Raw genomic sequence first — 16,346 nt, forward strand, 5'->3', positions numbered from 1 at the left:
TAGTTCCTCACCACAGTATGATTTGAGACATCTATGCTGTAGAGCCAGCAAGGAATAATATGATAACCAAAGCTGTAATTTTGAGGAGTTTTTCCTTATCCTTTTTTCCTGTTCCAAGCCAGATCAGCCACAAGACCAAATACAAATGAAGAATCTGCATTTTTCTTGAGTGGGAAGCCTGAACATCAGAAAACAACTCTCTCATCTCACTATTTAACATCCATGATTACAAAGGTTAAAAATGTCTAAATAAAACATGTATCAGCTGCTGCTGCTGGCTGACATCAGTTTGCATTACCTGAGGTTACCAAACGTTTTTCTGGAGAATTGCAGCAGCCTTTCTCCAGTTTTTAAGGTCTTTCACTTCATCCAAGAATACAGTGCTTCTCCCTAAATAGGAGAAAGTAACTAAGAATTCTATAAAACAGCCTTCAAAACAATCATGTTAAAAAAAAAAATCACATTTCTCACTTATTTCTGGTTGGTTTATTTCACTTCATAACGAATCAAATCACTTTTCTTACAAATGAAGCGTTTAATGTTTTAGATCAAGTAATTCAAGTAATTTGAGTAATCATGTAATTTGATTAAGTGTTTAAGTAGACTGCATGGATCACAGCAACTTTCAAGTCAAAGTTTCTCGCTCAGTAAAAAAAGTTCCACCATGTAAATCTCATTCTCAAAGTGAATTTTAAATTAGCTGTCACAGATAAATTATCTATGTAAGCCTGAGCAACCAAAATAGTTTTATTATTCCTTTGCACTAACAATGTAAGTCACCAGAGTCCTAGATCAGAGAAAGATTACATATACCAGATATGACTGCTAATTGTTGCTGTCAAAAGTAACAAAAGTAATATTGTTCTATTTGACAAAAATAAACCCTTTCAATGTGTGTGCTCCTAGGGATAAGTCAAGCAACAGTTTACGTCATAGTCTTTTCAAGGAGAGTTCTACAAATATTTGACACAATAATATTTTCTACCAAGGCAGGCTTCTTTCTTTAAGGAGAGACCATATTTATTTTGTAAGTGTGGGCTGTTAAGTGTCTTTATTTTCCAAAATATACATTTCAATGTCAGAAAACAACTTTCTTCTTCTTCCCTTAACTGAATCATGCAGCCACAATAGAAAGGAAAGGGCATTGTACTGGTTATTAAATTAGGATTTCTTAACAAAATGTCCATAAATAACAGAGGAAAACTTGCACCAATATACTTAGAAGAGCTTGAAAAATCCTGAGTGCTTAATAGCACATCAGCTCCACTCAGCTAAAATTAATGTAAGCGTGGAGTATGCATCATCTCCTCACTCCTACACACACCATTTCCGTAAGACGGTGTGTACAGCCAGCCCAGACTGCAGAGGCTGAAGAGGAATTTCCTTGCACTGCATGCCAAGCCATGCTCCTCCACACAAAGGTGTCAAGGCTCTGGCAGAGCTGCACAAGTTAGAAAATACAGTGTTATTTCCTTCCCACAGAGCTTGAGCTAATAAGCAGAGATTGTACAGCTCAGGCGATGATGCAGACAGTGGGGCGTTGCAGAGCCAAAAGCACCATGGGGTCTGCAGGGCTTATCAACCTCTAATCAGGACTTTGCTTGACTTCACAAGTCAGCCAAGTGCTCATACCTCACTTTTTTATCCATGTTATTCAGATTCTGTCAATGATGGAAATGTTCCAGCAGCCTGTAGATCCCTTTACTTCCTGTGCTTCTCGAGACAGTGCCAACCCATGCCAAAGCATGGTCTCACAAGCTCTGGAAGGCTGTTACACTGTGTATGTCGGGTGAGATGTACTTCTGCAGGGCAGTCTTCCACAGTTTCTACCAAGGCACCGTGCAGTGAGCAGGTACAGTTCATCATAAAAACTAGTGATTTGCACTTCCTTTGGCATCTCAAAGCAGTGTTCACTAAAATGTACCATCTTACATATTAATAAACCAAAAATTAACACTGAAAATAGAAAAGGGAAACTTTACCCTTCAGAACAACCGATTTGAAGACTATGTAGATGCTAAGCAAAACTACAATATTGCCCAAATACTAAGAATTCTTATTTCTAAATTTTTATTTAAGATTCAAGATGTATTTTTCAGCGAGACCACAGAAAATCCCACCTCAGATTTACTATTCTAACCTTATTACCCTTTGTCCTGAATTTGTCTAATCAGTCCTTGTACCCAACAAGGAGCTCCACTTCTGAAGGGATTTTGCAGTAAACGGCTGCACAAAAACAGACACACAGCATTTATTACTTAAACTCACTGAAATCTTCTGAACACTGATCATACATGACGAGACCATTTTCCTAGAGCAGACAATTGATATAGCTTGTTTAACAGCTTTGAAATGCACTTCTCTTTCCTCACCGTCCTCCCTGTCCTGAAAGGGCCTTATCTATATCAACTATGGCTTACTTAAAAGGCAATCCTCCAAGCCACCATTAGCTTAAAGTATGCAATATCCTAATTCAGCGGTGACAACCTTTATTTGATTTTGCTGATATTAGCAAGAAAACAACACAGCTGGTTTGGTTACTAAAGCAAGTCTTAATGATGCTGCATTTTATTGGGGTGAAAAAGCAAAAGCTTCAAAAATAGAAGCTCATTAGTGTCATTCTTCTCCTTTGCTTTTTCAACCAGATCACTTATAGAAAACAGACTGTTGTTACTGGACTCTCGAGGTGATATGTTTTAGACAGACACCCCAGCTTTTTCTGTAGAGTGCAAGAGATGTTCTTAAGTGATAAAACAGACTCCCAGACCTCTTTCTTTTCTACAAAGAAGGAAAACTCTGCCAGAGTGCTTCTGGCATAACCCCATTCATTTTTCCTGCAATGACAACTGATAGAGAATGAAAGCACCCTCTGGGACATGGAGGGTTCAGTTTTCTTGGGCAGCAGGTTTGATTGGAAGGAAACCTAAACTATTCCAGTTCAAACGAGTGAATAAGGAATATTTTTCCAGAATGTGAAAAACATGCACAATAACCCAAACCAATCTTCTCAAGAATCCTAAAGTGGTAAGATTGTTAAGCTAATAAACCAAACCCAAAACCAAACAAGAAAATAAAATTCAAAACAACCACAATTTTACTAATTCAGGTATAGAAATTGGTCAACAGTACCTTAAGACCAGTGGGTGGAGTGGGAGGGATGGCACAGGGGAAGGCTATCACATAGCATTCAGTAATCCCACCTGAAAAACTTAGAACAGATATTCCTACAAGGGAGAAAAGTATATGACTATCATGGCTGCCTTAAAATCTCCAGTCTGTTTGTGTTGTTGCTAAACAAAACTTCATTACAACAATCATCACTTTTCTATCATTTATTTCTGTTAGGGGAGGTACTTCACATTGCTGTATTCGCCTGTGTGCGCCCTCCACAGTCCTACCATTTAAATTACTTAATGTGCCTTTTCTGGGGGAAAAAAATCCATGTCATTTTTCCACATATACAAATAGCAAACATTAGTTTAACTAAAGTTTTTTTGACTATTTATTAACATTATTAGACTTGAGAAACAAAGTGAACTTTTATTCAAAATGTAAACATTAAGATAATTTTAAAATGTTAGTGCTCACCAACAGTAAGAATAGTCCTTTTTCTGCCTATTTTCTTCCATATATTTATTTATAAATAATGCACTGAAAAAAATGTCTTTGCCACTTAAGTCACCTGAAGAAGATCTTATAATATACTTGCACCATTATAAATAAAAGATGGAGATAGCCTCATACTCCAAGTTTTCAGCCATTACCATACCACATACTCCACTCAGAATGTTACCTGTGCATGATACAAATGATAATCCTGGTCTGAAGTAACGCATCATTATTATGAGGAAATATCACACACAGTAATTCCCAAAATGTTTAAGGAGGTGGAAGGGAAAAAACCCACCACATAAAAATCTTGCACAAAATGCATGCCTGTATAGAAATACCCAAAGTTGCTGTAGGAACAAGCAGTGAAGTATAGCAAGGACAAATGCAAAGTTTATTCCACGTATGCTACAATTAGTCAAGATGTTAGGGAAGTATCAAAATTTGTACTATTAACATATGGCAACAGTTTTATTCTTACAATACATTGCAATACAGTTGCCTCACTGGAAAAGGCCTTTAAACTGCAGACAGTGCAATTGCATTAAATCTTAATTCTTCTGGGTCACGTTCCATGAATTTCTTGCAAACTTCTATTGCATCCTAGGAGGAAAAAAGTACAAAGAAACCGCAAATGAAAAACAGTACAAATCATATTTTTTATTAAAAAAACAACAAAACTCAACTGAAATATGAAGATATGCTTTATCCAAACTATGCTCAAAATGGATTTTTCCATAAGGGTTTACCAAATAGTGTGACAAACCTACATAAACTGTATTTCTGATGTGAGTTACCACTGCTCAAGATTACTTACATTGCTTATATGGGCAGCCTAAAAGAGCAAAAGTTTTATGAAGGACCTTAGCAATGATGATTTTTGTGACTGAATATTACTTTGTGCAGCACATGTGTTGCTTGTCTGACTTTCTAAATGCATCTCTGAAGTTTGCCTTAACTAGTACTGCTGCCTTCAGAAATTTCTCCTTTGTTTCAAGATGAATCTAAGCTGGGTGGAGTAATTGAAAGATTTTAAGTAACTCCTTCATCTAGCAATCTGGAGAACACATGTTATCAGGAAAACCAGGAAAAAGCCACATACGGAATAAGGAAAGCTTTATCCTTTTCTTCCCCTGTCCAAGCAAGCACAAATTGTTTGCAAACTTACAGACATTAGTTTATGTTTCTAAACTATAAAATTATTTTGGATTTTGTTTGTCTTAGTTTCTCTGGTTTCTTGCTTTTGTCATGCTAATCCAGTCTGGATATCATAAAATTCAGATCTATGCATTGCCTTCTCTCAACTTCAACTTTGCATCATTCTGGGGGGATGACAGTTTATCCTCCCAACTCAGTGTATCCCTTTCCAATTCATTTCTCAGCTCATGACACAAAGAAGCACCCAAAAGAAGCTGTGAAAGTGGAGAAGAAAGATTATTAGCAAGGGTCAGAGAGGAAATCAACTTCTGTCTAGTGTGATACCTATCTAACTATAAACCAAAGGGAAGAGAATAAAAATTGTAAGTTTTCAATCTGCTAACTTCTTGTTAGATGTACTAATTGAAAGGAGCTGGAGTATATGAAAATCTAAGCACAGAAGGTAAGTCAGTCTGATCTTGTGTTACAGTTAACCTTTCTGACATTTATGTTACGATACTCTGTCATCGAGAGCCACAATGTAAGTGTCCCAAAGTATCTCTTCTCAAACCTAATTTTGTCTCATCATCCCACTCGCTCTATTCCTCATCCAACTATAAATATAGCTAGACTTGTATAGGTATTTTCATTTATCTGTTTTATAAATTTCGTGGAAATACAGCAAGAATTTTGTATAACACCATTTAAGAAGGTTCTCTATCCTCACCTCTAAAAAGGAATCATCGCTGGTTTCACCGTGGTTTATTGGAAATGGCTTGCGCCCATCTGTTGAAAGACAAAGTGGGGTTGAAAAACACATTTATAAAATTATAAAAGCCTTGTTTTTCCAGTTAAAACTATTTAAACAGACTTTTTGTACTTCACTTTCAAAAATGCTCTCTCATTTTTCATAAAGTTCACACGTGCACCTAGCTGTTCCCTGGTCTCTTCACTGCTGACTGCTTCTACCAGTAACATTATATACAGTCTGTTGCTTTTAAGAAATAATCCAATCAAAATGATGAAATATTTTTCAATATTTAATTTGAAAACTTCCAAGCTGTAAGGTGCTGTAGTTTTAATGCTGTTATAGTACTTCAGTTTTCTAAGAAGAGCAGAAAAATTTAAGCTAGGCTTGATGGATTTACGCAGACAGGCAGCTGTATGTCTGTGGTGTTTGACAGCTGTGATCAGGGGCTCCACAACAGACCAGAGTAGCAAACCCACCATTCTGAAGAGTCCAGCATCACTGAAAATGTTTCTGTACTTTCACAGCATTTAAACAGGGTTCCTAGAATTATTTTATAGGTTTTTTTTGTTTGTTTGTTTGTTTTGTTTTTTTGGTTTCTTTTTTTTGCATTTCCAATAGAATAATGCTTGTCATTCTTAGCATTTAAAAAATAATTTCATTCGTATAAATACTCTACAGGTTACTTGCAAAGCGTTAACAGTATGAAAACTTATTGCAGGGTATCCTAAGTATTTGCTAAACCAAAATCACTTTTGGCTCTGTCTTCCCTGTAAAAGGCTTTTCCCACCCCAAGGATGCCACCAAAGTTGACAACACTTCCAAACTACATTTTCCATAACTAAAAATAGATCTGATGTTAGAAAACTTTTGGATTTATATGAACAAGATGTTTTTCATTATTGTAACTACCATGACTGAAGACACAAGTTAAAACACTCAGAAAATGGCAGGGAAACAGAACTGAATACCCTGTACTGCTGGAAGGTAAGTTTACCTTAATCTAGGGGTTTTTTATGTTCATATTGGCACAACAACATTTTAATTTCATGTGCCTATAAATAATATGTTTTCTATGACAAAAACATCACATACATTTAATATCCATGTGCTTCCTTAGCATTTTCTGCATGCCAAAGCCCATATGCTGCCCACACTGTCTGAAGCCAGTGAATCAACTGAATAACCTTTTTCTAATGAGTTGAAAAAACTTCAATTTTCCTACTTTTAAGTTGGGGGTTTTTTTGCTTCCTTCCGCTTGTACAGAGAGAAATTATTTTGAGAACAAAAGAAATAGCACTATTGACATTCCACTGTACAGCAGAGCTAAATGCCTCTTCTAATTATTTACTTTAAGGAAAAAAATCAAATGGGGTTTGTCTTGCATCATACCAAGGGAAAATATGTAAACATGTTCATCATAGCATGTAGTCTGCTTTTTGAGCAGCATAAATTAACGAACAATGAAAATGTATCATGGAAATAGTAGCATACAACCAAAAAAAGTGCAAGTCATCCTTTATGCCTTAAAATTTAGAGCCATAAAATATTTATTGCATCCTACAGAACTTACCTTTTTGATCTAGTCCACTGACAGATACACAGCATCATAAAATATGTGTGTCTATTGGTTATGACTTATCCCTGGTAACACCCCTTATATCAACTTAATATTAACATAAGCACTTCTTATATATTGCCTATGCCACATGTTGTGATTACTTATCACCTGTTAAGGGCATTGCTTAATTATATGCTGGTTTTCAAAATAAGAAAATTTTGCCACCATAAAATACTGCAAAAATTATCTTAGGAAAGATCAGTGACTTGCAGGTTTTAAATGCTGATCTGCTTCCTGGTTTTCTGAAGAGCCTGCTGGAAAACCTAGTTGCCCAGCAACATATTTAAGATTGGAGCCATTAGAGAATATCTGAGCAAAACTAAGTGCTACACAATCTGAAGAGGGAAAAAATAGCTGTATTTCAAAAAATAAGAACTACTGTTGCACAGTTAACTGTCTATTGACCACAAAAAGTAGAGGAAAAAATGATCAGACTATTACAATCAAGTTGCAAAATATCTCTCAGTACGCTGACTACATACTTTGAATTTAAACAGTATCATACTTAATAATATAGCTAACATATCTGAAATGGTACACAGTTAATTTTATACTTCCACAAGCAGTTCAGGAACATAAATATAACAAATGTCCTGTGAAATTTTCAGTGTTTATTCATTCTTCTTGCTTCCTGTCCTTATAAATGCCCACAGAAGTTTGGAGGCAGTCTAGTATTCTGTACCATTTTATCTAAATAGGATGGAGTTGAGGGAAGAACCAAAAACAAAAGAAACAAACAAAAACGCCAACAAAACTCCAAACAAACAAACACAAAAAACAAAACACCAATGGGAAGAAGACTGCAGTTGTTTAAAAGTAATCCCCAGACTCCTAAGATGCAGCTGGAAAGAACCTAAGTCCTACGTAACATGAAGAAATCTCTCTGAAACTTTGACAGTTAACAGCATCTTGCACTACTTGCATTTGTTTCTAGGAAATAGAGAGAATGGATAAAAAGTGTCCTTACCCAATTCATAGAGATGACCACCTACATTAACTAATGCAATAAAGTGAAGATCTACTTTTTCATCTATACTTGGTGCCTGCAAGACAAAACAAGACAAAAAGAAATTGTGTTTACTAAAACTCTTATCGTTATGTGATTAATGAGCATGTATCATCATAATATGCAAAACACCTGGACAAAAGAAATCACACTTGGAAAGCACATTCTGAATCCATACAGAATGGCAGAAGTGAGGAACATTTTGCAATACAAAGAAACTGTCTGCAATGCATATATATCAGTAAGAGTCCATGCAGAAAAGTATCTGGATGTATTTCTGATTATAGCTCTATATAAAAGTTCTATTTTTCATTACTGAATTAGAAGTAAAATCAGCTCAAATATATAAACATCATAGATTTTCATATAAATAACAAATCCTTCACTAACCTACCTCCCATAACAAAGTTCAACTCTGAACCTGTAATATTTTAGAACTGAAAATACTCACTTAGTCACAATAATTTTTTCCTCATAAGCCAACCCCAGTTAACCAGTTTCCTCTTCACAGGCAGTCAAAACAAACACATCTTAGATGGGCAGCAAAGAGGTGCCCAGACTGAATTTTCATAGTGGCATCATACTCATCATACCCAGTAAGGACTGAAGTACAGTGACAGCAGCAAGTGACGTGACATAAAAAATGTCAGTTAGTAAAGATCTACCTAGCCCAGTACTGTGCTGGCAACTACGGCAAGCAGCAAAAGCTTTTGCAGAGGTTTGTGGACATGCACAGCATGGTGCTGCACCAACACATATTCCCAGCACCTGCTGAGCAGAGGTGTTTGAACCTGTGAGCCAGAAGATCTATCACCACTTCTGAGCCAAAAGCCCTGTCACCACTGTTGTGTTCAATAGCAATTGATGGCATTAATTCTGTATCAGTCTGTCAAGTCTGCATGAACTTTTATCCACAATTTAACATCATACTGTTTTGAGCAAATGGAAAAAAGGACTTCAGGTTTTCTTCACTATCAAGAATCTGACTTGTGTGAAAATGTATTTCATGTCATTTTCTTTCATCTTTTAGTTACTGCTAGGCTTGCATGGATTTTCTAAAAGTTTCCAAAAATGTAAAAACTTGCCAGAAACAGACCAGAATGTAAAATAAGTTGTAGAACCTCAAAATCATATCATCTTTTCAAGACTGTTTTCGACATCATGGCCATCATCTTTTTGATGATGGTCATGAGAAAAGACTTTAAAAGATGACATAAATTGAAGAAATTTGGCAAACAACCAGAACAACAGAGTGAAGGACAAGAAGTCACCACAAGTCCTTCAGATACATCGAGAAAGCCAAAGAACACAGCACTGGGGAGGAACTGACAACAGCTTAGAGAAATTCTGTGTAGCAAGCTCAAAAATGAGGAAAAAAAAGAAAACTAAAACAAAAAACCCCACATAACTTCCTCTCACTCTCATTTAAGAATTATCTCCATGATCAGTTATAAATGTGAAAGGTACAAATACCCTGTTTTATCACTGTTTCAGAGAGCCTAGAATGGAGAAAAGCCATTGTGGCCACTGAAGATGAGGCATCTATCAAAGAGACAAGAGGATCTTTCCACCAGAAATTCAAGCAGTCTAAGTGAAATGGCCTTTGATAATTTTGTTTCACAAAAGGTCAAACAGAGCCAGGACTTAAAAAGATCAAACAGCCCCAAGAGCTTGACTACCCCAGTTGCCAACTTCAAAGGACCACGGATTTATATAAAACGGCACAAGACAGCAGGTAACATCCAATAGCACCTCATTGTTATTGCTATTGATCACTCAACTTTTTATAGACATCTAAACTGTAGTGCTACTGAAGTGTGCAGGCAGGCAAGGCTGAGCATGCTTGTCAAATACAGCCTAATGCCCTTCATAGATATTTCATAGCTGTTCACTTACCAATTAAACATATCAACTAAGAAATCTGGGTTTAAGAAATTTCAGGGGAAAGACCACTGCCAGTTAGTGTCACTGTAGGAAGGAAGTGGCTTAACAATTTAAAGCCTACATCAAAAGATTCTCTAGCTGGGCTCAAGGTGACATGAACTAGGAGAATATATCACTATTTCAGAGGACTTTGAGATGTTCAGGAGTTGATTTTGACCCAATTTAGAAACAAGATATAGTTGCCTTTTGACCATTTTGGGTGTTAAGTTCTTTGTCAAACTCTAATAAACACTCTCTAGAGAGACACCATTGGTATGCTTGGAATGCTGAGTCTATATATAGAAAGAAGATGAATAAGGAAGCCATCAAAAAAAGCATGATTGACTTTTCATAAAGCTTACTTAGAGACAGACTCCTATAGAATCCTGCTGAGTTTTTGTACATGACTAATCTAAATAACATGCTTTCATTGTGCTATTGCCATAAACCGTGAGAAATGGTGTGTTTTTACATTTTTAATTCCCCAACCTCAAAGAGAATTATAGTGCCATGCCAAGTTTTGTACCATATGTTCTAATGTAGGCAGTCTCCTTCCATTGAGATGTCTTTTCATCTAATCTAGATAGCACTGAAGTTGATCTGTTACATTTCTTGAAAAATTAGGATTTCAATAATTTTTGACAGAAAAATATTTGCATAATCATAAGCACAGAGAAACAACAGAGTCTGCATATTCACAATGAGCTAAAACTTTAGATTATAAGAATCTGTTGCTTATAACTTAAGCAAACAAGTAACTAGATTAATCTTTCCCAGTGTGATGAATATGATTCAAAATCCCTCCAACCCTCCCCTCCTTAGGGAAAAAAACCTTAATACATCCATATGTGTGCAAGCACACTCACACACACACAGACACCACATTAAAAGCCTAGGCAGGCCAATTTCCACTTCACTGGGAAGCCCTAGAAGTTTTAACTCTAGAACTAGAAGACTTTACATTTCAAAGGAATGGAAAAAGAGGGAATATCAGCTCCAGGGTGATGTCTTTTGTGGCCTCCTCGAAAAGCTACACCTTTGGCCAAGTTTTCAAGTTTCTAATGAAGTGTCTCTGTCAATGCTTAAAAGAACAAGGAGCATAGCTTTCAGAAGTCTGCCTGCACGTTCATCACGAGGTAGTATTGCTTAGAACGGTTACAGAGGATTTTCTCTTGATTATTCTTCTTGTCAAAGACCACAGTAACAGAGACATCAATCAAGTGTTGAGGTGATCTCTTCCTTTAGATTTTTTCACTTAAAAGCCCAGTCAGTGTGCAAAAGGAAAAAGCACATTTGAAGGACCACATGTATGTATGAACCACAAGGAGAAAGACACGGGAGTCTAAATAATGTGATTGTCTAATCAGGATTTGGAACTAACCTATGGGATTCAAGACTCATCTTTCAGATTTTCTGAAGAGCTGTCATGCTGAGTGCAGGAAATTTATACTTCTCTCCTATCCAGGAAAGACAGAAAGAGGATGAATACCAGCATCTTGAATAGCTTACAAAGCTGATGTTATGGCTGCAATCATAGTATAAGAAGTAAGTTTTGGTAATTTGGGTCAGTAGACATAATTTTTCCAATTTATTTCTCCAAACTAAAAACATGCTAAAAAATAAAAAAACAGAAGACTTGAAATTGATTTAAAGAAAAAAAAATACAAGAAGTTCAGTGCTCATAGTGATGGTTCTGAGAACATCATCTCAAATATAAGCTTTTCCCAAGGAACTAAGGTAACATTCAATGATAATAACACAATATTATCATGAATACTCGGCCACACACACGAAAGAGACAGCCAAGGTTGTCTGCCCTCTTATTTTGGATACCACATTAAAAGTACTTAAATAGCAGAGTCCCAGTTTTTCAGAGGATTTGACTGCTTTCTCTGCTAACCTGGACATTCAAATTGACTAATAAACAAGAGCTGACCTTTGTGAGAAATCAATTTGAATTGACTTGTCTCAGGTCAATACCCATTAGTTCATGCTATTGAAACAGAACATCTACATTTCTTCCTATCTTCACTAGCGGATTTCAAATCCATAATTAAAATGGCACTTCCCAAAGTTTTTACAATAAAAATGATAACCCTTCCTATGCCTTTGTGTACTAAGCAATTCCTTTAGTTTTACCTTTCACCACTGCACACTGCCCTCTCCTCATGAACTAAACCAGTCTTTTTAGCTGTTGCACTAACCTTAGAAACTCAGTGATACACCATAATATCACTCTTTACAGAGTCATATCAGCCTGTCTAATAAAGTATATTTCATCACCTGCACAGTTGAGTTTGCAATGTACTTAGACCATTATCCCAATCTAAAAGTTTGTATTCAATTTTCATGCATTTGAAATCCTTTGATCTTCAAATGTTGCTAAGTCAAGACAAAACTGTTCGTCAAATTTATGTGTAACTGTTTTTTTCTCCCAGAAGCTTCATTTCTGGGACAAACTTAAAACTGCGAAAAAAATGGTCTTGCTCTCTGGATCTACTGAACAAGCCTCACCAAACCCTGCTTAAAATTTATTTATGAAAGACCACATTATAAAAGCAGATTCAGTTTTACATTACAGTTTTCAGGCAATTTCTTCCAACTATATCTTGTATTTTTATTATTCCATTACACTTGCTTTTGAAAGGAAGAAGCAAATCAAGAAGCCTCACAAACCAGTTTATTAGAATGCTTTGCAATACAGGTAGTGACTGGGAAAGGAAAAAAAACCCACCACTTGGTATTAAGTCAAGAAACTGCCATCAGGAGTCTGTCGAGTTACAGAAGAGTACTGAAGACTGATAGGGAAGAGACAACTTTGCAGAACCTTCAGGAATAAAAAAATTCAGACACATCCAATTGAAAGGTCATGACAAAAGCAACTACAATTTTAAGAGAAGAAGAAACCTGAGAGATTTATCTATAAAATTCACTCACAAGGAATTACAAGAAGACAAAGAAAAACATATCCAAAAAAGAATACTAGGTATGGTTTAGATTCAATGAATTCTGAAGTAAAAGGGAAAAAGTGATGCAATTGCTGTTGAGTAGATCAGACATCTGTAACTTCCATTTTGCAGCATGGGATGTGCTTGGGCAAATTTACTGTGTAGGACTGTGAAAGGCATTTGGGTCTCGGTTAAAGTACTGCAACTGAAACAAAGACCATTGGAATGATGGTCACAAGTTTTCAGCAAGACTATTGCTCGCTTTTTCCTCACAAAACAGTGACATCTCAATTCATACCCAATATACTGCAGTGAGTTTGACATATAAAAGGCAGCAAAACCTAAGGCAAGCAGAGACACTAAAAGAATAGATGAGCTAGAAGAAAAAATGACAAAGATTGAGGGAAAGTCAACATTACTAAACAAGAATGCTGTTAGCTTTTCTTAAAAATTTGCCACATCTACTGCAATTTATCAGATTTGTAGAGAATGTTTCAGGACAGTATTTTCAGTTTTTTCCTCCCTCTTATTATATGTTCTTAACTTATCTGGAGACCTACTCTACAAAGATGTATTGGGTCTGGCTGAGATGGAGCTCATTTCTCCAGAGCAGCCCTCACTGTGTTGAGTTTTGCATTGGCAGCTGGAAAGGTGTTGATAACACCCCAGTGCTTTGGCCACTGCTGAGCAGCACTGGCACTGCATTGGTGCCCTCTCTCCAACCCCTCCAGCAGTAGGATCGAGGTGAGCAAGATCCTGAGAGGGGACATAGCCAGGACAGCCAACTCAAATTGACCAAAGGGATATTCTGTACCACGTGAAGTCTGCTTGGCAAAAAAAGCTAAAAGAAAGGAGGAGGAAAAGGGGACAGTCATTAGTTATTGTGACATTTGTCTTCCTGGCCAACCACTACACATACTGAAGACTGGCTTCCCCAGAAGTGTCTGGACATCCCCTGCTGATGGGAAGTACACAATAAATCTTTGTTTTCCCCTGCTTTCATGTGAAGCTTTTACTTTACTGAACTGCCTTTATCTTGACATATGAATTTTTTCCTCTTATTTTCTCCCTGCCCTGGCCTGCAAAGGAGGAGAGTGACAAAGCAGCCTGGTGGGCATCTGACGTCCAGCCAAGGTCAACCATCATTAAAGTCAAGGAAAGTTTTTTCAACTAGGAAAAGTACTTTTATTTAAGGAGCCTAGAAAAAGTCTCCCATCATCAAAACTTTTGCTCTAAATTTTGAAACAATCTTTTTTTCTGTCTGTCAGTGTTTCAGTAGTAGAAATACAGTCAGAACTACAAGAAAGTTCAACTCTATTTTAAACACAATATAAGGATTTCCCCTTCCTAAATTCAAGAGCATAGATTTCTTAATAAAAGCAGTACTAAAATGCTTATGCATTTCTCATACACTAGCCTCATGCAACGCTGAGCAGTTCAGCCTCTTTGTACACCTAGCAGAATATCAGAGGTGTACTAATACTACTTGTTGACAGGACATTAAATACTATCTTGTAATTCAAATTTTATGAAGCCAACTGAGACAGCTTTAGCACCAAAAATGCTGTCTGGTTCCTTGCTTATATATTAAACTAATGTACAAATAGGTTGTGTTCTCTTAATTTTCTTGTAAGGCATGCTATACAAAGTGTAAAGATGAAAACAACATTTAGTTACCAATACGTATCAGACTATAAAGTATTCACTGATAAATCTTTGTGTATAGGCCTTGCAATTTTAATCTGTTGGATGAAGACAAGACATTAGGGGAATTAAGGTATAATATTTTAAAACCTTTTAGCAGCAAGCTTCTGTTTTGCCACATAGAGCTGCATTGAAAGCTAAACTGATTTTCTGAACATTTTTAAAGCAAATGCTCACTACTAGTGGATGTTTTTAGATATATTCTGAAGTCAATAAAATTCTCAGCTTGGTTCCCTGCTATAACAACAACAGGTTATGCTGTAATGTCCATCTTTAGATAAGTTATCATTTATTTACTGCTGAAGTAAACTCATGCTCAGTTAATGCTTTTGTTCTAGGCAGGCACACTCAAGCTCAAGTCTCCTTCAATAAGTCATTTCTTAACAACAAGCATAGATAAGTCAAATTCAAACAAGATCTCAATTTCAAATTACAGAAATATGACATAGAATTTTCCAAGGTTTGCTAAACAATAAAATCCCCAGGTAAAATGTCAAATGTTTGTCAATGTCAGCGAAACAAATGAGGGGGAAGAAGCATGAGTTGGGAAGAATTTAAGAACTGGTTAACTTCACGCCTTCTCAGATCCCAAAATATTTAACTAGCTCCAAATGATAACATCAAGAATGTTCCATAGTTCTGAATATTACATGAGAGCTAGATACTTAATAAAAGCAATCACTATTCACATGAAGAGAAAAAGAGTCTGGGAAAAGGCCTCATCTTGAGATATTTATCTGGATAAAAATACAAAAGCTATAAAGAAGTGGAGGCATTTGACACTAATTTTTAATAGCAGTAAAACATTAAGGATTTCCACATGTGCAAAGACATCTGAATGAAAAAGAAAATTATGTGGACCACATTCAGAGTAGTTATTTCACCTCTGTAAAAAATCCACATATCTCAAAGAAGAATTTCCAGGAACATAGGTGAAATGTGATCAGTATCAAAGAATGTTAAAAACAAAACCAATGTCCCAGTTTTGCATTTAAGACCATTAAATTCTACATACCAAGATTTATTTTCCTATTCATGTATGCACTAGAAGTGCGATCACCCCTTAAAAGCAGGATGAAATAGCACTAAAAGACTTTCAGTTTGTGTTTCTGCTGGTGGCCATCAGGCCATTTAGAAGTACTGGCTACTCTGTACATGCAATTTTTTTCCAGATTTTTAAGATACCTTTGTGGTCTCTGAGTGAAGAAGGAAAAAAGTTTAAATATTTGTTGACAAGCTTTTCTTATAGGAACATCTCCCCTTTCAACTACAACGTTTGCCTATAAACTAGATGAAGAAACAAGACATCAAGTGAGAAAGTAACCAGACCCTTGGGATTAAAGGAAACATTTTATCATTACTGACATACCCAGGGATCATTAACCAAGAGTTGATGAAAGAAAAGGAGACTAGGTTTAGGATATGAGAACTTAAAACCAGGTCTCAAACACAGAAGAAATAATACCACGTGGCAAAAAAAATTAGAAGTCCCTTGGTTTAGCAGATCCAAATGAAAGATCATGAAGATGAGGTGAAAAGAAGAGGCTGGATGTAGAGCCTATGGCAAAAATAAGCGCCAGTTCATGAAAGGCAAACTTCTATGCTTTGAAAATGATTTGGCATATGTATGGAATCAAAAGGATCTGAACA

General features: G+C 36.2%; 1 protein-coding gene across 1 annotated transcript in view; it reads right to left on the reverse strand.

Moving 5' to 3' along the window:
* Positions 1–3,980: 3,980 nt before the first annotated feature.
* UCHL3 (ubiquitin C-terminal hydrolase L3) overlaps positions 3,981–16,346 on the reverse strand; it is a 40,550-nt gene continuing 28,184 nt past the window's right edge. The window contains exons 7-9 of the mRNA XM_083883412.1: positions 8,083–8,158; positions 5,474–5,532; positions 3,981–4,212 (exon numbers count right to left, since the gene is read on the reverse strand). Of these exons, the coding sequence (XP_083739538.1) occupies positions 4,129–4,212; positions 5,474–5,532; positions 8,083–8,158 (219 nt within the window). The 3' untranslated portion in view covers positions 3,981–4,128. The remainder of the gene's footprint in view (positions 4,213–5,473; positions 5,533–8,082; positions 8,159–16,346) is intronic.

The sequence above is a fragment of the Zosterops lateralis genome, assembly GCF_965231275.1.
Source record: "Zosterops lateralis genome assembly, chromosome: 2".
NCBI lineage: Eukaryota > Metazoa > Chordata > Aves > Passeriformes > Zosteropidae > Zosterops > Zosterops lateralis.